Genomic DNA, 26,350 nt, shown 5'->3' with positions numbered 1-26,350 from the left:
TATAACAAGCATGATAGTAGGATATAGTTGATAGTGAAATAGGCACATGAAACTTTTTTTTTTTTGAGACAGTGTCTCACTCTGTCACCTTATAATTCCTTCTGTCACCTAGGTTGGAGTACAGTGGTGCGATCTCGGCTCACTGCAAACCCTGCCGCCTGGGTTCGAGCCATTCTCAGCCTCCGAGTAGCTGGGATTACAGGTACCTGCCACTGTGCCCGGCTAATTTTTGTATTTTTAGTAGAGACAGGGTTTCATCATCTTGGTTAGGCGGGTCTTGAATACCTGACCTCGTGATCCACCTGCCTCAGCCTCCCAAAGTGCTAGGATTACAGGTGTGAGACACCGTGCCCGGCTGAAACTTTTACAAAATGTTTATTTGGATGGTCTGAAGTTGACTGTTCATAGTCAGTCATAGATAAAACTTCCTGGTCCTACTCTTTCCCCCTTTCTCACGATTGCATTTGGCTTGTCTAAAAAAAAATTTAATGTTTATACATGCCAATCTATCACATTTTAAAATGTTTAAAGAACTTCAGTTTTTAAATAATTAGCTGAATTATAATTTTGTTAAATATAATGAAGTACTCTTAGTTACGTGTGGAAGAAGAGTCAACCATTAAAAAAAAAAAATATATATATATATATATATATATATATATATATACCCTTTTCTCCTAAGATCTGCACAGATATAATTTGTTTCCCACACTTCAGCCCTCTGCAACTTCTGTCATACAGATTCAATTTCTATTCTACTTCTGATAGAATAAAAGCAGAAGTGTTCATATTACCTCATCATCTTGATCTGACTCTGTCTCCTTTTGGTTCCAAGATGCATTGCAGAGACAAGGAATATTATAATGGACAGCAGGGAAAAGAATATCAGGATATGAAAAGGACTGAGTAGGGAGCACAAATGCGAGCTGATTTAGAAAGCAAAGCAAATTTAAAAAAAGCCAACAAAAATATCAAGAACTGTACATCCACGGCAAAGTAACATATGACATCATTTGAAAGCATAAAAGTCTGTGCACTATCAGCAGAAGCAAAAGCGGTAAACAGAGAGGACTCCATCATACAAACTTAAGAATTTGACACCACAGTAACAAGACTTATGCAATCTACACGAGGAGACTAACAAAACTTCAGTTTCAAGAACTTTATCCATGTTACAAAGCATTCCTTAATTGCATACCAAAGGCCCACTTCTTCAAGACCAGGGAAAGACAGTTAAAATAAAGCAGTATTAAAAGATACCTTTTTATGTGCTGGCAGAGTGATATTTAAGTTGCAAACAGCTGTTTGAGGCAGTCCTTTTGTTGTCTTTGGTTCTTTCAGAAAGGACAGACGACCACAGGGCTCTTGGCTGGTGTCTCTAATCTAGAAAAGTTTCGGTAGTTGATAGTTATAGAATGAGACCTACTGAGGATTTTTAACTGCATAGGAGTTAAACATGTTTGTTTTATGAAGCCCTGTGAGAGGCAGGAAAGGTAAAGGGAAAAGATGATAACAATAATGTGTCAACCTGAACTCAACAAGAATTAGATGCCCAATTCCTAACTGCAGGATTGTTGTGTCTGATGATCTAATCCTGAGAATTCATAGTATAGTCTGAGTTATGTGCATTTTCCTTCTGTCTAACAGGGTTTTTCTTCTGAAAGCTTAAGCTTTTGCAACCGGAACAGCAAATAATAACAATAAAACAATTGTCCTGCCTTCTTCTGTACTTGGAGAAAGATGATGATCCCTCTAGAATGTCCCTTGGCTCCACCAGAAATTAAAATGAAACTTGAATACTGAATTTGAATTTCATACATTATTTGATTACTGAACACTAACCAGAAATAATACATTTTATTACTCTAGATTATTTGATTTTACAAATGTTTGTGTAAACATAAATGTTATTAAACACTTTAAAAATTAAAGATCCTTTTTACCAATTATAAAGCATTAGTGGCTAAAAGTATACTCTGGTAGAACTAGAATAAAATTTGACCTTAGGAGTTCAGATTTGATGGGATATTTCAAACTAAATAAACCATTAAAACCATTATTTATATTTTCTAAGAGTATTTTTTTCCCCATAATTCACAGATTCTCTGTTGAAGATGACTTACCTTGATGGAAAATGGCAGTCTATTTTCTTTGAAAGCATAAAAGTTAAAAACGAGTTGCTGTCCTCCTTTGGTAAGTGGGGCCAAATTTCCATAACAATCAACATAAATAGGTTTTCCTTCCAGAACCTTTTAGAGTAAAAGAAATAAACAATTTGATGTTAATCTGAGTTTGAAATATTTTGACATTTTATATCATATAACATTAAAAGACTGACATGTTACTATGTCACATTTGTCTCTCTATTAGGCAGTTACTTCTGTGGTGCTATTTTCAATAAAAATAATGCTGTGTGCTTACAATTCACCAATTGTAATTGGAATCCATATCATGGACATATACAGAACAGAATTATATACTTATTTTTATTCTGGCAACCTTAAAAATATTTAAGAATGTGCCTGACATCAATCGCTTATTCATATAGATTTTGAAAACTTTTTGTTTTTTTTTTTTTTTGGACTCTTAGATACTTACATGATCACTGGGTTTGAAAAAGAAAATCAATGTGTATAAACAGTCATTCTGAAAAGTAGGCAACTCAAGTGGCCACAAGTAAATGGAGACCATTAACTTAGATTTATTAGTACTACATTTTAACCAGCTAAGACAACTCCCAAAAACACTTAAAATAATTTTGAGTATAGGCCAGGCATGGTGGCTCATGCATGTAATCCCAGGGCTTTGGGAGGCCAAGGCAGTTGGATCACGAGGTCAGGAGTTCAAGATCAGCCTGGTCAACATGGTGAAACCTTGTCTTTACTAAAAGTACAAAAAAATTAGCCAGGCATGGTGGCAGGCACCTGTAATCCGAGCTACTTGGGAGGCTGAGGTGGGAGAATCCCTTGAACCCAAGAGGCAGAGGTTGCAGTGAGCGGAAACTGCACAACTGCACTCCAGCCTGGGCAACATAGTGAGACTCCATCTCAAAAATAATAAGAATAAGACTATTAATCTATATCAAATTTTTTAAAGTAAAAGTAGAATCAATAATGTACTTGGTATTATACAGTGAGTGGTATTATGGCGACAAAATAAAACTCCATATCTAGGGTATGTAATGAACTTGTTTTTGTGAATGAGGTACCTCAATATCTTTGCTTCTTGCGACTTCCTCAAAATTCTCTTGCTGCTCTAAAGTTTTGTCCACTTTGTCATCTGTCATGCAGAAACATCTTAAGGAAGATTCTACAGGATCATTCATTTTGGCAAAAACAACAAACTTGGCCATATATGGAACACATATCAATTCTCTGTATAGTTGTGTGGCTAACCCCACAGTTTCTAAAACTTGATGGCAGTCTGCAAGCCAAAATCTGAATGAAACAAAAAACAGAAGTGTGAAAATGTGGCTATTTAAAAGCCAAATCGTAAAAAATTTGACAATTTAAAAACTCAGAATATATAAAGGAACTAATCCAAAAGGGTATTAACTTGTTCTTTTAAATAGCAAAGATTTTTTTCCCATTTATCGAACACAGAAACCCTGTGTTTGTTATTTGAGGATAATTTTGATAAGCAAATATTAAGGATTTTTTTTCTCACAATTTTTTTAGTATTGAACACAACAATTTTTACTTTCCAAAAGGTAATAACAACTAATTCCTTACTGCTTTTTGGAATTCTTTATTTCCATACCTGGCTGAAACATTGGTTGTAAAAGACACACAATCTTTTATAAACGTCAAAGGAGTTGTTCCTGTGATGTCTTCCCACTGAGCAGGCGAAGTGCCCCCTGAGAGAACAACAGCAGATATGTTGACTTTATCATGGGAGATGGTCCTTGTAAAATTTTAATCATATCATTTTCTTCTTTCTGCATAGCCATAAACTGGCAAATGTCAACACCTTCAATTTAATAGTGTGTACTAAAGGTAGTTTTCCTCTGTACTCTCCTTTTATACGTTTACCAGGCTTATTGTGATTTCCTTGTACGATGTTGTTTTTTTTTTTTTTTTTTGAGACGGAGTTTCGCTCTTGTTACACAGGCTGGAGTGCAATGGCACGATCTCGGCTCACTGCAATCTCCACCTGCTGGGTTCAGGCAATTCTCCTGCCTCAGCCTCCTGAGTAGCTGGGATTACAGGCACGTGCCACCGTGCCCAGCTAATTTTTTGTATTTTTTAGTAGAGACGGGGTTTCACCATGTTGACCAGGATGGTCTCAATCTCTTGACCTCGTGATCAACCCGCCTCGGCCTCCCAAAGTGCTGGGATTACAGGCTTGAGCCACCGCGCCCGGCCACGATGTTATATTTTTTTTAATTCCTTGTTTTTTGTCTGGGTTCCAATGGATGGCTTAAACTTGGGGCAGCCACAATTTCTAAGTATATTTTATAAATGCAATTTGTAAGTACAAAGATTTTTTGTTTCAGATGGATAATTATGTCTCTTCTTTTTTTTTTTTTTTTTTGAAACAGAGTCTTGCTCTGTCACCAGGATGGAGTGCAGTGGTGCTATCTTGGCTCACTGCAACCTCTGCCTCCTGGGTTCAAGTGATTCTCCTGCCTTACCCTCCCGAGTAGCTGGGACTACAGATGTGCACCACCACACCCAGCTAATTTTTGTATTTTTAGTAGAGACAGGGTTTCACTATGTTGGTCAGGATGGTCTCAATCTCTTGACCTCGTGATCTGCCTGCCTCAGCCTCCCAAAGTGCTAGGATTACAGGCGTAAGCCACCGTGCCCTACCTCTTGCTCTTTTAAAAGGTAAGAACTACTCAAGTTAAGAAACATCTCATTCTGTACATGGCTGCACCAATTAATTACCTAGGGTAAAAAAGGGCATCAGCCATTAAAATTGCTCCTCAGAAAACAGAAACAAAACCTATTTTTAATAATCTTGGGCTTGCAGTTAAAAATTGGATTAGGATAATCAAAGGATGAACTGAGCTCTAGATTCCATGTGCTTATCACAAAATGTGTTCTTCTGAGCCCTGAATGTTTAAACTCTAGGATTACACTGGTGGGTAGAGTAGGAGAGAAAAACCATGTACTCAACATTTTCCTGTTACTAGTGCTCTGCAGGACATGTATTACTCCCAAAGTCCACCCAATTTCCTTGCAATTTAAAGTATGCTGCTAGGTCCATTACATCTACCTAGGTCACCAAGAAATTACCTAGATCGAATCAGAAATTACCCAGATGCTCCAGTAGATTCAGTGATACTTCTAACTAATGCTAACCTTAATCGCAGGAAAGATGCTCTCACTAAATTTTAAGTTTAAGTCAGGATCTTAAAGAAATTATCAGCTGGGCGCGGTGGCTCACGTCTATAATCCCAGCACTTTGGGAGTCTGAGACGGGTGAATCACGAGGTCAAGAGATCGAGACCATCCTGGTCAACATGGTGAAACCCCGTCTCTACTAAAAATACAAAAATTAGCTGGGCATGGTGGTACGCGCCTGTAGTCCCAGCTGCTCAGGAGGCTGAGGCAGGAGAATTGCTTGAACCAAGGAGGTGGGGGTTGTGGTGAGCCGAGATCGAACTATTGCATTCCAGCCTGGGTGACAAGAACGAAACTTCGTCTCAAAAAAAAAAAAAATTATCCTGGGGAAATCAGAGATGAGGTGATGGACAAGTAAAATATTTTGTTCTTTGATTTTCTCTTATAATGTTGGCATGGATATTTCAAAGGTTTTATGTCTTTGTACAGAATCTCTGAGAATCAACAGGAAGTACAGCAGTGACTTAACCAAACCTGTAATGCTACAGAGAAGACGAAGATTGGGTGTGGTGTCCCCTTTGTATCCATTGGATACACCTTCTCCTGAGGGCGGGGGCACCGGAATGGTCATTGTGATTGGTTTATGGAATTTCCTTCTTCTTGGTTCCACAGTGACAATTGGGCTAAATGTTGCTTTGTTTCCAAGGATCTTTTTCACAATTTCATCTGGAACAGGCTGGGCCTAGAGACAGAGAAAGGACCTTAAATGAAAGTAACATTTTTTTTTTTTTTCCATCAGGAAGTTTACTTTTTAAGTGAGAAGAAGAAAAAAAAAAAACAACAAAAAAAAAACAGACAACCAGAAAAAAACTGCCCCCATGTCTTGCTTTTCTAACATTTCTTACTATTTTAGGAAAGCATGAATAAAGAAAACCAAACACTATGGCAGGAATGGGCCAGTCTGAGTACTTCCCCTGTAAAACACGAATAGCACTGGCTTGCATGAAAGAGAGGGGATCTAGTCTCATGGCAGAGAAGTGTCTTAGCCTAGTCCAAATTAAAGGACAATATATGCTGAGGTTTAATATATTTTAAACCTATGCAGGACGTTCAGTAAAACCTCATAAGGGCAACTCATACCCACATAAAAACTGAGGCTTTCAGAGTTAATAACAAAAAGGCATTCAAAATTTCAAAGATTTCAATTCTAGTCTACCAAGCCTCTGTTCTACCATTTGGTTTCTTTTCTTTCTGGTGACATAATTTGATATAGGAGACAGATGAAGGGAGCTTCATACCCCTGAAATGTAGGGTGGTCTCGTTAGAGCTGAGTATTTATTAAAGATCATCTCAGGATTTAAGAGTATTTGGCTCAAAACAAACAAACAAAAACCCAGTAACTCTATTGGGCAGGAGAGTCCAGGCTCACAAGAAGAACGTGAACCTTCAGTTAAACTATTACTTACTATATTAATAATAGCACCAGTTAAGTTATTTTAGTTCATTTTCCTTATTCAATACAGAAAGAAAGAACTAAAGTCTAACTGAAATAAATATAAGAAAAATCTTTTTTCCAAGATTTCCAGTCAGCTTTCCAAACCAAATCAAGTTCCAACTGGTTTGGATAAAACCCAGTATTTATGATTTACTTCAATCAAATCAAAACACTAAAGCTTTCAGGCTTCACTATAACTGATTTTTATGATGTGGCATATCATAAACTATGGCTTGGTGTGCCGTTCCACATACTGAGACCAATAACCTATGACTGAAAAAATTATTTTTCATCAGAAACCAACTGAGACTTTTATACAGAAGAACCTTAAAATATGTCCCTTATTTAACAGGCCAGTTAACTAACTTTACACTTGATGCTTTTTATTTGACATAGGAAAATGATTCCCAAAATGGCCTAATTAGCAGTATCATTAAGGATGAGTTAGGATAACTATTTCCAGAGCAAAATATGTATTCGCATGCTCTGCACATACTGAAGAAAACAACTTTTTGTGACTGCTACCTGGAGGCCCACTCGAATTCTTTTAGTTAGGGCACCCTCTGGGAAAGATGCTTGAACAAGGGGCACTGTGGTGCTGCTCAGAATTCCACCTTCAGGACCAATCTGGTTGCTTTCCTGTTTAATCCGTGAAACAACAGCAAAATACTGTGGGAAATCTTTCGTGATGATCCTGCAGATACGCTTTTTCCCTAACTCTTCTGGGCTATCAAGTTCTGAAAAGACAAATGAAAGAAAATGCCATGAGAATAAGCACATCTACAACATACCTTAAGTCAAAATGATATATTATTTTAATAGTCAAAATCATTTGTACTCTGTAGCCTATTCAGTTTTTATGATACAGAGAAAATGGTAGTGACCATAAAATACTGGGTTTTGCAAAACTATTATAAAACTATTAATATAAATATTTGTAGAAAATATTTTTACACATCAGAACAAACATTTTCAAAAACTGACATTTTACCACCTGTGGATAAATTCCCAGTTTTCAAGAACAAAGGTGGGAATTTACAATAATTTGCCCTCAAGCTACCAAAAGTAGAAATGAGTCAGGAAAAATAAAAAAAGTGAGGCCTCACAAGAAAGTGAATAAGAACTTAAGTATGCCTGAAAGCTCCAGAACGTCATTTAAAAATCTCTTTCAAATACGTTAAAGTTATCCAAATGTTTAATATCATCATCTTCAATTTCTTTGTGCCCATCAATGGCTCTCATGAGTGGAACTCAACCTGTCCACAAATGGATATACACCTTCTTCCCTCCTGTCTACCTCCAAAAATGCTTTTCTCCATAGCCCTAACTCTGGGAAAGGGTTTACAATTTGCTCACTCCTTCACTCTAATAGCTATCACTCAACTTCCTTCATACTTTATATCTAATCATCAGAGTCCAAGTCCAGTTGATTCTCTTTTGGATGTGGCTCACCCTCCTGTTACCTGGGTGTTAAGGCCCTGGTTTAGCTTGCCTAATTGCTAAGACCACCTCCCAACCAACTCACTTCTCACTCCAGTCTATCCCCCTAGTGAATCCAGATGTTTTATGTTTTTTTTTAAAGCCAAATTTTATACATCATTCTGGTGGGCCTCATTGGAATAAACAAACATTTTTATGGCATAAGTGTTTGAGATTAGCAACAGTATTTTGAAAAGGTAGGTTTGTGAAGGAGAATTTAGCTTATATGATATTAAACTTTACTCAGATGTACCATAATTAAATAGTTAAACACACACAGGAATATAAGAATTATACATAGGAATAGACAAATAGTTCAGGACAATAATAGAGAATCAAGAAAGAGATTCAAGTTTAAATATGTATACTATATATATATATAAATCCATATATATTTACTTGTATGTATGGATTATGTATTTAAGTTATATTTAAATCAAGGTTATATATTTAAATTTCAAGTAAGTGAGAGAAAGATGATTTATCTAAAATATGGTATTTACATAATAGAAAATCTATTTGGAAAAACAAAAAATTGTATATAAATAAAAAATTTCATTGCTTAGGAGACAACTATTTTTAAAAATTGACATCTTACCAGAAAATTCAGGAAAATATGGTTTAGCCTTAGGAGAAACTTTCCTATACAAAACTGGAAACCCAGAAGCCTAAAAGCCTAATATAAAAGGTAATATATCTGACTACATAAAAATGTAAAGATTTCCATGACAAAAACAGTAAACTTGAAAAACAAAAAGTAGACTGGAAAAATAGCCACACCTGACAAAAGATTAATATGCTCAATATTAATACCAAACATAGTAAGAGGATGGCAGACAAGTCAAAAGACAATAGCAAAATGTTATAAACAGGCAATTCACAGAAGCTGAAAAATGGTCAATAAAACATATTAAAATATTCAAACTGGATTATTTACACAGAAATGCCAATTAGAATGACATATCTCCCTCCACACCCAGTTCTTGGATTAGCTAAAATTAAACACGAATAACATCTTGTTATCAGAGAAAAATTAGGGGAAACAGGTGCCTTCATCATTGCAGGTAGGTATTAATGGCAATAATCTTTTAACAGTGTAACTGGGCATCATCTATTCAAATTGAAAGTGCAACTACCGTGGACCCAGCAATCCCATTTACTAACATCTTTCTTTCTTTCTTTCTTTCTTTCTTTCTTTCTTTCTTTCTTTCTTTCTTTTTTTTTTTTTGAGACAGATCTTGCTCTATCTTGCAGGTGGAGTGTAATGGCAGGATCTTGGCTCATTGCAACCTCTGCCTCTCAGGTTCTAGTGATTCTCCTGCCTTGGCTTCCTGAGTAGCTGGGATTAAAGGCACATGGTACCATACCTGGCTAATTTTTGTATTTTTAGTAGAGACAGAGTTTTACCATGTTGGTCTGGATGGTCTTGATCTCCTCACCTCAGGTGATCCCCCTGCCTCGGCCTTCCAAAGTGTTGGGATTACAGGCGTGAGCCACAGTGCCCGGCAGCATTGCTTATAAAGACTAAAGCTTCACCATGTTGACCGGGATGGTGCTGGGCATGGTGGCACGTGCCTGTAATCCCAGCTACTCAGGAGGCTGAGGCAGGAGAATTGCCTGAACCCAGGAGGCGGAGGTTGCAGTGAGCCGAGACCGTGCCATTGCACTCCAGCCTGGGTAACGAGCAAAACTCCATCTCAAAAAAAAAGACTAAAGCTTGAAAGCCCTTGCATGTCTATGTAACCATTGAAAGGGAATGGTTACATAAATAACAGTTTCCCCTTATTCCAGACATTCCTGCAGCTAGTAAACAGAATGATTCCAATTCATTCATTACCAAGTTTTTGCTGAGGTACCTTGTAGGGCACTGATCTAGTCACTGAGAATAGAGAGGAAATTAGTCACTCTCACATGGAGATTTTATTCTGATAGGGGTTAGAGAGGGGCAGGTACATCACTAAACAAATAGGAAGAAAAAATAAATTGAGGTGAGAGAATAGAATGTGACCAGGGAGGATGGGGGTGGGAGGGGAGATGCTTATTTGAACAGGATGATTTGAGATGTGACACTAGAGGGTAGAACAGAGGGAGGGAGGGAGGGAGAAAGGGAGGGAGCCAGGCAGGCAGCTAATGTCCTGTATAACCTGCGGAAACCACTGGACACCTGAGCAAGATGCACAGTCATGTGCACGGCATAATCCTTTATGGGGGAAAATAATCTGCACGTTTGTATATTTTTCTAAGAAAGATGGAGAAGAAACATTCTAGGCTGTTAGCAATGGTTACTTCAGAGGAAAAGGAAATGGAATTGGGGTAGGGAGATGAGAAGAGGGTAGGGAACGAGAGTTTATATTTATATAGCTGTATTTGTTTTACCTATTAACAAAATAGAGGGAACATCCCCAAACTTTGGGGGTTGGGGTTGTTTTTATTGTTCATTACTCCTATAGGCCTCTCTTCAGACCTCAGATACATAAGCACATATCCCACTTCCCTTAACTATTAACATTTCTGCCTCCTTAACAAATACGTGAGGCTGAGATTATGGCTTATTTCAAATAGAAATTTGTAGAATGGCAAAATGAATGATTAGGTAATTGGATCAATACATCTTTTCATTTTACAAATCAACCACTAAATGATCCATCCTCTGAGATGACAGGACCAAATTATCAACTAGGAGAGAAACAGGATTCAACCCAGATTTTAAAAATGAGCCACCAATAGAAGTTTTATTATCAAACATTGATTTCCCAAATGGAACAATGACTTCAGAACTATTTCTTGTCTAATTAAAAAAGGCAAGTATCAGAAAAAAAAAGAAACTGGAATTTTTGCATCCTAAAGTATCTTCCTTTTTGCCTCCTAAAGTATATTCTCTTCTGTAAACCTAAACACTGAGATCCTAGGGTAAAAAATGAAAAAAATAATTTTTAAAAAGAAAGTTATATATAGAAAAATAGAAAATAATCGAATAGTTTGCTTTGGAGAATATTCTGGAGGAGTTTTTACCTATTCAATGTAACTGAAAGGAGATAAAATTTTCCATACAGAGCAAATATATTTTCCTCTCCATGATTTGGCTTGCTTAAGAGAGTGAATTCCTAGAGTTCATAACTCATGCTGCAACTGAGAAAGTTGTGATTATCTGCTTAAATTTCTATACAACATTTCATCAGCTAAGCAGGTATTTTTTCACTTCAGCCACAAAGTTTTCATTATGTTCTCCTTCAGAATGGCTCAGGACTCCTTATGCTACTAGCAATTTAAGAAGACATGATCATGAAATTGCATCCTTCAAATGGGGCAGATTTCCAAATTCCGCATATAACAAGCTGTGTATCCTGTGAGTATGAGATTCACTTAAGATCACTCTGGACCCACCAGAGGAATTGGGGCACCTTTTGGGGAACTGGCAGTATTGTACACTTCTTAGCTTTGTGTGTGTGTGTGTGTGTGTGTGTGAGAGAGAGAGAGAGAGAGAGAGTCCTGGGAATATGTGCACACATTTGTGAGGATTAAAAGTAGAAAGAAACTGCTATAACATCCCTGAAAATGATGACAGCAGTGAATTGGGAAGAATTGCCACTTTGTGTAATGGAGGCAGGCTGACCACACTTAAGCTATACTCTATCACCTTTGATAAGGCATTAAAGCCCCCTCAAAAATAAAGTGAACATGTACATATCAGACACAGCAGACAAGTTGTAAGTGGAGATACTCAGATTTCTAACTAAACAGAAGCTCCCAGGTAAAGCTAATCAGTAGCCTCCACATTCAACTTCTGGCATATTTTAGAATTCCCCAGCAGCTCGGGGACCCTCTGTGTTGTGTCCATTGTATTTCAAAGTTTTTAGCAATTCTTCTGACATCATTAAAACTTGCATGGTTATTGACCTTCAATGTATATTTCAACAGTATTTTGAAGATAAGCCTCAACTCCAAGACAAAACTAATGTGGGCATTTCAGGCACTGCTGTAGGCAAGGGGGACATTTAGGGTCTCCATGTACTATTCTTTAAATAGAATCACATACACTGCATTCTTGAACACTCAGATTTCCAGGTGGCTACATGATGAAATGGAGAAAAAGTATTCTACATTTTTTTTGTTTTTTTTTGAGACAAGGTCTCACTCTGTTGCCCAGGCTAGAGTGCAGTGATGTAATCTCGGCTAACTGCAACTTCCACCTCCCAGGTTCAAGCAATTGTCCTGTCTCAGCCTCCCAAGTAGTTGGGATTACAGGCATGCGTTACCATGCCCAGCTAATTTTTGTATTTATAGTAGAGATGAGATTTCACTATGTTGGCCAAGCTGGCATTGAACTTCTGAGCTCAAGTCATGTGCCCACCTCAGCCTCCCAAAGTGCTGGGATTATAGGTGTAAGCCACCACACCCATCCCTCTCTTGTTTCTTATAACCAGGTTTCTTCCTGTTTATTTGTGTGATTAAAACATTTATAAGTTTTTTTCCTGAGATTAAAAGCCAAAAAAAAATTTAAAAATATGAAAAGTATTAATTAAATACTGTTTTGTAAAGAAAGGCATATTCTCTTCAAAATCTGCAGTTGATGGCTAGGCTATGAAATTCTAGGATATTGCATAAGTTAAAATAAATGACGCAGATAGTAGGTAAGTGTGAGAAGGCAAGAGGAGGTGGTAAAAGTGGTCACTACACAATTCTTATGACCTGAAAATTTATGATATGACCATTGATAGGATTAGCATTAATACATATTGTATATAAATATAACACTAGATAACATCTTAATGTGTTAATACAATCAACGTAAACATGTTTTTTTTCCCCATGTCTTGCTTTTAAAAAAGGAAAGTGAAATACAAAATGAAATATCCTTAGCTCAGTGCTGGAAAATAGATAACTAAATACCCAGACAGCTGGAGAGAGGCCACAAGAAGGAAGGAAGCAGGGGCTCTCCACACTCAGCTAACGCGCACACCCTGTCTGGCCACATTGCTTGGCATCATGAGTACGTTCCCATAAGGCTTTTGAGTCTAATAAAATTATTAGTGTGTCTTAAAAATTCAGTGTTCTTTTCATAAAAAGTGAAGTAACCACAGTTAAACTATTATTAAATTAAGTGATGTTTGATATTGTGATGTGGCACACAGCAGGTGCTAAATGAGCATCCACTGAAGAAATCAACTGGCAATCAATGAGACTCAGACACTTTTCAAATCAAACAACTGTACAGTTCTTTAAGTCTTGCTATAAAATACATGTAGTAGTAGAGACTAGTTATTGTTGGTTCTTAAAGTAGATTTATATTATTAGAGATGAGGTTTTACTTTGAATTTACTTTTTATTTTATTAGGAGATTTCACTTTTATTTTAAAATAAAAGAGATTTATTATTTTATTAGAGATGAGGTTTCACTTTGTCACTATGGCTGGAATGCAGTGGTATGATCATAGCTCACTCCAGCCTTGAACTCTTGGGCTCAAGCGATCCTCCCACTTCAGCCTCCTGAATGGCTAGATGTACATCACCACGCCCTGCTAATTTTTAAACTTTTTTGTTGATATTGGCCCTTGCCATGTTGCCCAGGCTGGTCTTGAACTATTGGCCTCAAGCAATTCTCTGCCTCAAACTCTCAAAGGATTTGGAGTACAGGCATGAGCCACTGTGCCTGGTCTAGTTTTATTTTTATTAAAAAAAAATTTTGCATGTAAAAAAGTGGATCTAATCTTACTTTTTAATCCACAGTGAAATCTATTATGTCCATGTTTTTATAACTCAAATTACTGTTTACTTAATGAACATTTATCCAAAATGAATTTAACTCTCATGAGAATATAAAACTCTCTCAGGGAGTGTTGCCTTATATATTTTAAAAGTATACCAGGCCGGGCGCGGGGGCTCAAGCCTGTAATCCCAGCACTTTGGGAGGCCGAGGCGGGTGGATCACGAGGTCAACAGATCGAGACCATCCTGGTCAACATGGTGAAACCCCGTCTCTACTAAAAATTACAAAAAATTAGCTGGGCATGGTAGCGCATGCCTGTAATCCCAGCTACTCAGGAGGCTGAGGCAGGAGAATTGCCTGAACCCAGGGGGCGGAGGTTGCGGTGAGCCAAGATCGCGCCATTGCACTCCAGCCTGGGTAACAGGAGTGAAACTCCGTCTCAAAAAAAAAAAAAGTATATCAGAGGCTGGATGCAGTGGCTCATGCCTGTAATCACAGCACTTTGGGAGGCTGCAGCAGGCGGATCACAAAGTCAAGAGGTCAAGACCATCCTGGCCAGCTAACATGATTGAACTCCATCTCTACTAAAAAGTACAATAATTAGCTGGGTGTGAGAGCATGTATCTGTAGTTCCAGCTACTTGGGGGGGATGAGGCAGGAGAATCACTTGAACCTGGGAGATGGAGGCTGCAGTGAGCCAAGATCACGCCATTGCACTCCAGCCTGGGCAACAGAGTAAGAGTCTATCTCAAAAATAAATAAATAAAAGTATATCAGAGAAGTCAGATTTCTAGACAAATAGTAATAAAGTCTGATAATGTAAAAATGGACAATGCCAATATTCGTTCTGGGACTGAATTTATATGTATTTATATTTTTAAAAATAGACCTTACTAATTAGGTCACAGAAGCAGCCATATATTACCAAGAATCTTTTGTTTTGTCCCATCCTATACATTGCAGAAAAAAAGCTCAACAAAGTAATTTTCGGCACAAATGCAATGCCTCTATCACAGTTACATTTGCAGAGTTCCTAGCTCCTAATGCAATGTTCCCCAAACTGGCCAGTTAGTAAGAAACATCAGTACTACATGTTATTAGCACAGATTCCTGGGCTTCTGACTAGACAGACCTGGAATGAAACCTAAAAATCTGTTTTTCACTCTATCCAGGTGACTTTATGAGACATTTGAAAAGTAATGTCTTAGTAGACTCTCATCCTGTACTTTGTCCTAAAAAATTAGACCAAATTGTTAAAAACATAACAGGACCCTAGAAAAAAGAATAGTTATTTAATATGAAAAGAGAGGCTTATTGGCAAAAATAAATATTATTTTTACATCGTTTTCTAAGAGGACACTTTAACTGCATAGATAAAAAAATTAAGGGAGAAAATGGCAGAAGTTGCTATAAGGTAAACAATGAAACATAAACATAAGAGCTTCTTACCTTTCAGTGTGATTCATGATATCATAGGCTATGAAAAGACCCTGAAATTCCTCTCTCCGCTCCCTCTTTAAACCTGTTACTAGTGAAATTCTCACATACAGAAAGAGGATTAAAGGGAAAAAAGAAGTGAGTTTTGAAATAGGTATTCTGGGCCAGGAGGAAGATTCAAATTTATACTGACTGAAGGTCTCCTTTGTGTCAGGTCAATTACTATTTGCCCCATGCAGCATTTTGGTAAAATAGGTGTCTGAAGTTCAGAAAGGTTAAGTGACTTGCCCAGATGGATTTGGCTGGTCAGTTTTAGAGCTTAGAACATAGGTCTAGGAAAGGGGCGCTGGGAAGAGATACACTTACACAGAGATGGACTTCAACCACTCTTTAACACAGTATCTTTGCAGACTGCCTGACACATGAGTGATGGTTGATAGTTGGATGAGTAATGAATAGATATGCAAATGCCATGGTGGAAAAGGTGACCTGACTTCTCACTGACCTATCCAAACAGCAGGCCCTGATTACAGTGCCACTAATGTTCCATTGCCTTTGTGCCTCATTGATAAATGATAAATTTCTTAAATACCTTGTGACTCAGTTTATTTGTAAAAGGTGGGACAGCATTCTCTGTGACTGACTTAGGTTTTGCTACAAACAATAAGAATCATAAAATGCTTTGCAAATATAAATGGTTATGGAGACCATAATACAGTGAAGCATAAACAACATGACTGAAACCATGTTCTGACTAAATGGTTTACTTTTAATGCTTTTTGTTTTTTCAGACAAAGTCTCACTCTGTCACCCAGGCTGGAGTGCACTGGCGTGTTCTCAGCTCACTGCAACCTCCGCCTCCCAGGTTCAAGTTATTCTAGTGCCTCAGCCTCCCGAGTAGCTAGGATTACCACCACACCCAACTTATTTTTATTTTTTTGCATTTTTAGTAGAGACAGGGTTTCACCCTGTTGGCCAGGCTGGTCTCAAATCCTGACTTCAGGTGATGCACCCACCTCGGCCTCCTAAAGTGATGAGATTACAGGTGTGAGCCACCATGCCCAGCCCTCTTAACACTTTGAAATGACCATCCTGATTAGTTTTGCCTCACTCTTACAGGCGCATGCAATGAAATGTCTCAATCACTTGGTTAAATGGGGACACAGCTCTCTTTCCCATATCAAATCAGATTTCAAAGGCTACTTGTGACCTGGTCAGGTTGGAGTGTGAATAGTCCCCTGAAGGAATACGAATGGCCTCAAGGTTTCCCAAAGAATGATGTCTGTATCAGGATTCATTTCTAGGCAGGTGTGTGCTTTGCTCAGCTCCTCTAAGAATGGGGTATTTGATACTGAGACGTGAACAAATAAAGGATTTTTAGAATGTTAGATTTCATAAAAGCAAGGGCCTGTGGAACGTCACTGTACACAGGTGCCCAGGGTTGAAATCTAGCTCTGTAATCAGCGCACCTGGGCCTTAGGCCCCTTCCTGAACTTCTATGAGCTGTAGGTTCCTCATCTAAATGATTAGGATGAGATGTTTCCTCTGGGATAGATATGACAAATAAATGACTGAAAACCACCCAGCACAATTCTGTTCACATAATAACTTAAAAAAGTTATATATTCTTTTTGAGGTAACACAGCTTTTGAGGGCAGCCAGAGAGCCAATCTGTAGTAGAGCTAAGAGAATACCAAGTTAGATTTTAAAAATAATCATTACACTATCTCTGCAGTGTATCTGAATGCTCATTTCCATTTCATTCCATTTAAAAAATCACCAATTACTGAAAATTAAAATAAGTTGGGAGAAATGAAAATAAAAATAAATCTGTAATATTCAACTCTAGCTGGAGAATACGTAGAACAACGTAGCATTTGTAGTATATTCACTGAACTATTTTAGAAAACTATCCCTATTCCAAAGGCCTCTATCCCTTTGGAATTGAAGTTCAGCTCCATCAAAATATCCAGCTTTCATAACAAGCTCACCTAAGATCTTATAGGGAAAAATCCTCAAATGATATAACTTGATCCTTTTTCCTTGAAGTAAACAGCATAGAAGCCTTTTCAATTTTTGTGTTTGTTTTTGAGACAGAGTTTTGCTTTTGTTGCCTAGGCTGGAGTACAATGGGTGATATTGGCTCACTGCAACTTCTGCCTCCCAGGTTTAAGTGATTCTCCTGCCTCCGGCTCCCAGGCAGCTGAGATCACAGGTGTGTGCCACCAAGCCCGGCTATTTTTTTTTTTCCTTTTTTGTATTTTTAGTAGAGACAGGGTTTCACCATGTTGGTCAGGCCAGTACTGAACTCCTGACATCCAATGACCCACCCACCTTGTCCTCCCAAAGTGCTAGGATTACAGGCATGAGCCACCATGCCCAGCTGAAACTTTTCCAATTTTTAAAAAAATGTTTATTTTAAAATAATTGTAAATTCATGGGGCATGGCAAAGATAGTACAAAAGTCTCCATGCACCTTTTACAATTTTAGTGTTTAATATTCTTATTCAATTTTGTCATCTGCTTTATATCTATTTGGATTAGCATTATTTCACATATTTATTCAGGGTAGAGACCTCTTTGTTGTTTAGATTTGCACAGTGCAATGAGTGCTGATGTCGCAGAATGTCTGGAAATAGTGATATACCTGCTTGTTTTCCCTTCAGTTTTAGCAGTCTATTAATATAATTTCTGACAATCATGTATTTTTAAAGCTATTTTCAGAAGACTCACTTTTAATCATTATGTGCTTATGAGGTATTACTTTAAAAATCAGGGAGAAATGTGACTACTTCTTGAACTCTACTTTCAGCGTTGACATTTAAGATTATAATTGGTACTCTGTGTGTAGAATAACTATAACCTGCCCCAGAGCCTTCCCTAGGCCCCAGCCCTCCTCTCCCCATTTGGTATATAGCCTCCATTCCTCCAGAAAGTTTCTCTCTCTCTGAAGTATGTGTCACTGGATTATTGAGAAAAAGTGTCACCAATAGGGGTGCATATGCCTGACACAAGTCATTCATTTCTCCATTCATTCAGCAGACTATGAGGAAGTGACAACTCTGTATCAAGAGCTGTTATATACACTAGGCATAATGGCTGTCAACAAGCCAGAGTTGGTCTCTGTCCTCTTGGGCTTTTGCAGTGCATCAAGGAAGATACCAAAGCTCAAAGTTGCAGTTATGGTGCTGTGGGTCTTATTTACCAGTTTAATCTGAGCCTGGGGTTTAGGAAGGGCTTCCTGGAGGAAGAGAAGTAGGGGATGTTTGGCCACATTGGAGTAATCCTTCTAAGGTTTTCTTCCATGACTGTAGATTAAGAGACTTGTATTCTTTGTATCTGCTTCTCTATGTTATTTCTAGAAAAGTGTTTGAAATGTGAGAACGTTCATTTACTTTTCCAGTTCTGCAAATAAAAACATGCTTTCAGGCATTAGTCTCTATATGTCTCTTTTTTCACCCTATTGCTTAAGCCATTACTGTTACATCTAGGGGAAAAATCAATTGATATAATTCTGTCTTCAAAATCCAGGATCATAAATAATGTCTTAAACACCATGAATCAATAACCTCGCATGAGCAGCAAATACAGAACACACTAAACTCCAAAAGCTTAGACCTGCAGTTTCTGGCACACTGGTCTCTCTGTTCACATCAACAAAGGTAGTGGAGGCTGACACCCAACCTCTAGGACCCTCAGAGGGCTTTAAAAGCTCTACTGTGCCTGATGTGGGGGGCAGGATGTCTGATATCATTTTGATCCACTAATGTTTCATAAAGACGTGTTAATTTCTGGCCAATCCATACAATAAATGCATTAAAAACTTACCCTTATCAATTGATCCTCATATTCTTTGGTCTACTTTTCATTTCTAAACTAGAATTTTATTTCTAAACTAGTTTGGGGGACTGTTCTGGTAGTTTCCTTTCCTTTACAACATGACGGACATCACTCAATTGATTTTAAATGCCAGTTTATGGCAATAGGGTGAAAGTCAGTATTTTGCTATGTTTCAAATTTTTTTTTTGTACCCCAACCATATTCCTGATTTGGTTAAATTCCATTTTTATTCTCTGCTTTGGAATTTTTCAAAACTGGTACTAGATTTCTCCAGCAGATGGGGCTGTGTACAACATAAAGCTATATATTTCATTTATCTGTGCTCAATTGCTTCTACAATTACTTGACACTTAAGATTACTGTCTCATGGCTTATAAATTAAAAACAAATTATAATGAAATGAATTCAAGTGGCAACTTTTTTTTTTTCCTTTTTTGAGATGGAGTTTCACTCTTGTTGCCCAGGCTGGAGTGCAATGGCATGATCTTGGATCACTGCCACCTCCGTCTCCCGGATTCGAGCGATTCTCCTGCCTCAGCCTCCTGAGTAGCCACCACACCAGCTAATTTTTTTGTATTTTTAGTAGAGATGGGGCATGGGCCACCACAGCAGCTAATTTTTTTTGTATTTTTAGTAGAGATGGGGTTTCGCCATGTTGGCCAGGCTGGTCCTGAACCCCTGACCTCAGGTGATCCACCCACCTCAGCCTCCTAAAGTGCTGGGATTACAGGCATGAACCACGCGCCCACCTGCTAAGAAGCAACTTCTAACTAAGAAGTCTGTTTCTAAGATATTGTTTATATAGTCAGATAGTAAATTTACAAAATTTGTTTTCTGTTACATAGTAAATATCAATTTCCCTTTCTGGTTTCTGTTTACAATGAAACAATAATGTAATCGTTCAATCTAAAATGTATTATCTTAAAAACCTCATTTGCTCTCATTTGAAAGTTAAGCAATGACAAGAAAATAAGTTCCTAGCGTTGTAAAATTGTTTGGGGGAACGTCAGCCACATTTTGTTCCAAGATAGTGACTGGGATTTTAAATAATTGGATAATTCATGTATACTCAAAGCCTCCTGTGTAATACTTAGGTAGCCATGTTTTTTATGTTAAAGCCAAATAGATATGAGAACAAAGCCTACACACTGTCCAGAGAGGCAGTGTCCAGTAAAAATATAATTCAAACTGGATATGTAATTTTAAATTTCCTATAGCCACACTAAAAAAGAAACAGGTAAAATTAGTTTTTTATTTCTCTTTTAGAGATGAGATCTCTGTATGTTGCCCAGACTGAACTCCTGAACTCCTGGCCTCAAGCAGTCCTCCCACCTCAGCCTTCTGAGTAGCTGGGATTACAAGCACATTTGATTTAGACTAATATATCCAAAATATTGCCATTTCAATGTGTAACCAATGTAAAAATGAATCATGAGGTATGTATTTGGAGGAGGGTACTAAACTTCATATATCTGGTGTATTTTACATTTACAGCACATTTCCATTTGTACTAGTTCTCTTTCAAGTGCTCTGTGGCTCCAGGGAGCCAGTGGCTACTGTATTGGACAGCGCAGGACTAGAACGTTTCTTGAGCTTTTCGATTTGTAAGTTGAGGACCTCTACGGGAGGAAGGACCTCTTCTACCAGACCTCTTCTACCAGAAAATACTTCCAGACCCAAGATAACTGCAAACTACACAATACTCTTTGGGGTCTGAATTTGGAGGTGTAATTTTAAACATATTTAATTCAACTTTGTGAGTTTAATTAAAGTCAGGTTTTCATTAAACTCATAACGTGAATTCAGTTTGGTGCATAATACTTTGGTAGGGGAACGAATGTTTGTTTTCTGTTTGCAGCATCTTTGTCTCTGCTGAGAAAATAAGCATTGACAAAGACTAGAGCAAGATGTCTGTCTGCTGCCAAAGTGAAAAGTTGTTCCTGTCCCATGATACCTTAATGCTGATGGCAGGTTCTTCATACCCAGACCAACTGTCCTTTGTGTCACTCTAGCCTCTTTCTTCAATAGACCTTTGCTAACACACCTACTTCATTAGCAAAATCATTGATGATTTTGTCCCTGGGTGATAAGGAATAACTTTTAATTCCCCTTATTTTGCAGCTACAATTTTTCCTGAACATATACCATCTTTGTGTCATACAAAGAAACTAAGAGGGTGCCTTCATTAGTAATGGGAAATTTAAATGCCAGCTAACATATATATGACTCGTGTTCTACACAATTTGGAAAAGGGTGCCCCCTTGGGGTGTACAAAACCTTGTAGATATACAGCTTGGCAACTAGATAGTAGCTTTGAGCAAATTAGAAAAAAGAACCCCTATGACTTACAGACCAGTGTCAGGGCAGATAGCTTGACAAGTGGAAAAGACAGGATTTCAGAACCTATTTGCTCTCCTGCACAACTTACATGGCAATTGTGACTGTGACTACAATGAGTGGTTTTCCAACATCAGGCATCATGCTAGGAACTTTACATGTATTAGCTCATCTGTTCCCCAGTAATTCACTATTAGACATCCTCACTTTACAAATTTAAACACTCAGAGCCTTTTAAACAAATTTAAACGCTCAGAGAGACTGAGTGCTTGGCTACGGTCACACAAGTAAGTGGTGGAGCCAAGATGAGAATTCTGTTTTATGTAACTTCCATAAATCATGATCCCAACCACCACATTACATGGGGCGAATTATCCTCCTCCTTAAACCTTTCATTCCCAGGAGTTATTCTAACAGTTAAATTTGATTGAGTACATGGAAAGGCTTCACACATTTTAACACAGTATATAGAACATAAACCGATCTTTACAATTGTGTTAATAAAAATAAGTGATCAGAATATTTGCTAAGATGTTTTTTAAATACTTGAGCTTTAAGATTTTCTTAAAAGAGCCTACAACAGGACTAGCTGTAAAAGCGCCAGATAGCTGGGCATGGTGATTCACGCCTGTAAATACCACCACTTTGGGAGGCCAAGCAGGCAGATCACCAGGTGAAGAGTTTGAGATCAGCCTGGCCAACATGGTGAAACTCCATCTGTACTAAGAATACAAAAATTAGCCAGGTGTGGTGGCATATGCCTGTAATCCCAGCTACTCGGGAGGCTGAGGCAGAAGAACTGCTTGAACCTGGGAGGTAGAGGCTGTAGTGAACTGAGATGAGATTGCGCCATTGCACTGTAGCCTGGGTGACAGAGCAAGTCTCTGACTTGGAAAAAAAAGCAACATATAAATTGGTTAGGAAGTAGCACAAAGAATTCATCTATGGAGAAGGGGGTTGAAAAAGTAGACATTTATAACAAGACAGGAACTATCAAGGGTCACCTGCCACAGACGACAGATAAAGCTTAATTAATTGTTATGCAATTGATACAATATATAAGATAATGGTAGGACAATTTATTTCTCTATTTTAAGGAAACCTTGAGTGATCTGGTCACTGGTTTAATTCAGCAACTATTTTTATCTTGTTAATTAACAGTTATTCAGTAGCAAAAAGGGAGGGGAACAGAGTAGAGAGGATAAAAGAACACAAAAAACATAAAAACCATAAAACCTCCTAAACTGTGCGTATGCTTCTCTCTGAACTAGAACTTTGAATAGTTGAACCTTCAAGGAAAAAGATAAGTTGGTGTTTTAAAAAGACAGATTTGGGTTTTATTTTTGTCAGTCTGTTTTTAGAGAGAGGAAAGTTCTGATAAGAATGAAGTGTCTTAAAACCAAAATTAAAACCACAGTAAGATACTACCACTTTCTTACTAGAATGGCTAAAATTTAAAAAGGAGACTATCTAGTGCTAACAAGGCTACAGCGCAACTAAAACTCTCAATATTGCTGGACAGAATGTAAAATGATACATTCATTTTGAAAAATGGCTCAATGATTTAATATAAATTTAAATGTAGATGTAGCATAGAGTCCAGCAATCCTGCTCCTAGGCATTTACCCAAGTGAAATAAAAACTTATGTTGAACTACCTCACATCCAGTAGGATGGCCATCATAAACAAAACAAAACAGAAAATAACAAGTGTTGGCAAGGATGTGGAGAACCCTTGTGCACTGTAAAATGTTGCAGCTGCCTATGGAAAACAGTATGGTGGGTGCTCAAAAAATTAAAATTGAATTACCATAAAAAAGAATGAAGTGTCTTTGGGGATATGAGAAGACTGGTAAGATGGGCTGGAGTTTGGCATACAATGGGATTAACTGAGCTTCAGTTATAAACTGTGTGTAGCGGTTCCTTCGTTACTATTAAGTTTAATACATGAAGAAAACCTGTGCCTTGAAAATTCCATCCTCACTTTTGCTCTAGTGGCCTCCGGTCCTTGATTCTTTAAGCCTACAAGTATTTGCATTTCATTTGAATTGTCTAAAATGGAATCAAAATTTATCTAGTCTTTAAAAAAATGGCAAAGAAATGCTGTCTAGTTTTTCCAAAATCACACATAGAATCCAAGACAGAGAATTATATCATTGTCTCTTTACATCTTGGGATACTATACAGCCCTAAAAAAGAATGAGATCCTGTCTTTTGCAGGAACATGGATGGAGTGGGAGGCCATTATCATTAGCAAACTAATGCAAGAACAGAAAATCAAATACTGCATATTCTCACTTACAAGTGGGAGCTAAATGAGAACTTGTAGACACAAAGGAAAACAACAGGCACTGGGGCCTACTTGAGGGTAGAGGGTGAGAGGAGGGAGAGGATCAGAAAAAATAACGAATAGGTACTAGGCTTAGTACCTGGGTGAAAGAATAATCTGTACAATAAACACCTGCAACGCGAGTTTACCTACATAGAAAACCTACATGTGCAGGTTTGAGTTTAGCACTCAATCTCTCTGAGCCTTAGTTTAGGCTGAGGCAGAATTGCTTGAACACCGCAGGTGGAGGTTACAGTGAGCAGAGACCATGCCACTGTACTCCAGCCTGTAACAGAGTGAGACTTCATCTCATAAAAGGGAAAAGAAGTAGAACTAGATTTTGACCTCAGCCTTACTACTCAGTGGGGTAACCTCAGATATGTTACTTGACATCTCTGAACTTCAGTTTCCTTATAAGTAGAATTAAAAACCACTTGATTTGCAGTGCTATCCTTTCGTTTTCAATTTTCACTTATGAAGGCATTTATCAGTGCTTCATGAATGCCAGACACTCATCAATTCTACTTTCCCTCTACCTTGCTGTAAAGGCATCTTTAAATTCATGGTCGGTAGTGATGTGTCTTATACCAAACCTTTGGCATGACCATTTTTTCTAGAGAATATAATGATAATAACTCATACTTATCAAGGGCTTACTCCATGACAAGGACTGTATTTCATATGGACCTCAGATAATTATTGTGTTTATTCTCAACAATAACCCTAGGAAGTTAGGAAGGTAATCTCCATTTTACAGAAGAAACAGAGGCTCACAGAGATCAAGAAATTTGCCCAAGGTCATTCTTCAAGTACCCTTCAGTTCATCTAGCTCCTTGGTTCAAACCATGAAACCCATGAGAGACTATGCTGAGTGCATTCCAAAAGTTAGTGACTTAAAAAAGAGTGGATTTTATGAAATATGAATTCTCTCTCTAATAAAGCTGTTATTTAAATAATTCCTGGATTTGGAGTGATTAGGAAGTGAGAATAAAGGAAGAATTAGCTCTGATATTTTTCTCTCAGCATCAGACTTTATGGTAAGCCTGTTCTTTTTTTTTTTTTTTTTTTTACATTTTTAAAGGAAAACTCTGCATCAAACACCTGCTCTCAAAACCAGACCATTCCTAATGTCTACTAAGAAAAACTGCTCATGTTCTTAGGGTCAGACAGCCTGAAGAAGTTGTGTATGAAAAAGTGACATGCTCAGATATATACCAGTCTTACTAGGTCAAAGAACAAGACATTGAAACACAACAGACTCCAATAATTACCATGAAACATTTTTTAAAAACTAATTATGGCCCAAGAGAAGTTAAAAATTTATGAAGGATACTGAAATTATCTGGGAGGAACTTGAAAAAGCTGAAAGAGACCGGAAGAAATTCAAAAAATAAAATGTGAACACATTTTCTTCAAAATGCTCAGCATGCCTTGCATACCTTCCATTACTATTTCACCCTCTCCTTGCCCATTTTTGACTTAGAAAATTTTCTTTGGTATTGGAAAGATTGATGTATGTGATTAAAGATAGAATCATCAGAATACTTGTACTTTTATATTATGGTGAAAAAAGTGTGTTAGATTAAATGAAACGTCACGCTTTATGATATAGAAAACAGGAATAAAAGCTGAAGAACTTGGGTCCTAGCTTAAAATACAAATGTGTGAAATTCAAGTCCTGTTTCACGTAATCCAGTCATTCCTTCAATTTCTGCCTGCAGACATTTACAGAACAAAGGAGCCATCATTGTTACCTTCATCCATGCCATTAAGTAACTCAGTTAAATCTTCATTTTTGCTGTCAAATTGATGCTCCTTCCAAGTTTCACCATTTTCACTTCGAAGAACAATGAGTTCTCTCTCTTTTCCTCTCATGGACCCAAAGTGAGGGATTTCCACTATGACAGGGCTGGAAAAAAAATCCACATTATTTTTGTATCAAATTAAATATATTTATAGTATCATATTTTAAAACTATTTCAATAACAGTATTCATTTGAAAATCAGAGGTGCCACTAAGGTTGGGAATGATTTCAAAGCTGCAGAATCATTTGCTAATTAAATAATATTTTAGAAGCCTGATAACATGCCATCATTCATTCATTCACAAACAGTTCTTGGAGGACTACTATATGTTAGGCATTGGATTTAACGGGAGAAAATTTTCAGTACCTATGAATAGGAATTTTGAATCAAAATGGAAAGTTACTAAAGTAGACCATAGGAAAGTTGGTCCATTTTAAAAAGACACTATAGGTATATTATACAAATGCTAATGATTTAAAAGGACACAGTCATTTCTTTGAAAAAATTCTATAAAGTTCCTAGTTTGAAAGATTATTGCTGTATTTTCTCTTTTGCAAGGAAACAATCAATATGATAACTACTGCTCCAACAGTAAGATTCCATTTTTTTCATGGCCTGTACCGTAAAGAGAGC

At 37.5% G+C, this 26,350-nt stretch overlaps 1 protein-coding gene across 50 annotated transcripts in view; it reads right to left on the bottom strand.

Annotated features, from left to right (window-relative positions):
• ANK3 (ankyrin 3) overlaps nt 1-26,350 on the bottom strand; it is a 541,984-nt gene that overhangs the window by 48,025 nt on the left and 467,609 nt on the right. For 26 of the 50 annotated variants that reach the window (XM_078345880.1, XM_078345884.1, XM_078345883.1 and 23 more), the window contains 8 exons: nt 25,666-25,820; nt 7,309-7,520; nt 5,823-6,030; nt 3,760-3,856; nt 3,209-3,437; nt 2,124-2,249; nt 1,261-1,383; nt 795-821 (listed from right to left, as the gene is read on the bottom strand). In XM_078345880.1, coding sequence (XP_078202006.1) covers nt 795-821; nt 1,261-1,383; nt 2,124-2,249; nt 3,209-3,437; nt 3,760-3,856; nt 5,823-6,030; nt 7,309-7,520; nt 25,666-25,820 — 1,177 coding nt within the window. The remainder of the gene's footprint in view (nt 1-794; nt 822-1,260; nt 1,384-2,123; nt 2,250-3,208; nt 3,438-3,759; nt 3,857-5,822; nt 6,031-7,308; nt 7,521-25,665; nt 25,821-26,350) is intronic. The other 24 variants (XM_078345893.1, XM_078345894.1, XM_078345904.1 and 21 more) reach the window with 1 other exon arrangement.

Source organism: Callithrix jacchus, chromosome 12, assembly GCF_049354715.1.
Source record: "Callithrix jacchus isolate 240 chromosome 12, calJac240_pri, whole genome shotgun sequence".
Taxonomy (NCBI): domain Eukaryota; kingdom Metazoa; phylum Chordata; class Mammalia; order Primates; family Cebidae; genus Callithrix; species Callithrix jacchus.
The sequence above is the reverse complement of the archived record's forward strand: the minus strand, read 5'-3'. Positions and strand labels throughout refer to the sequence as shown.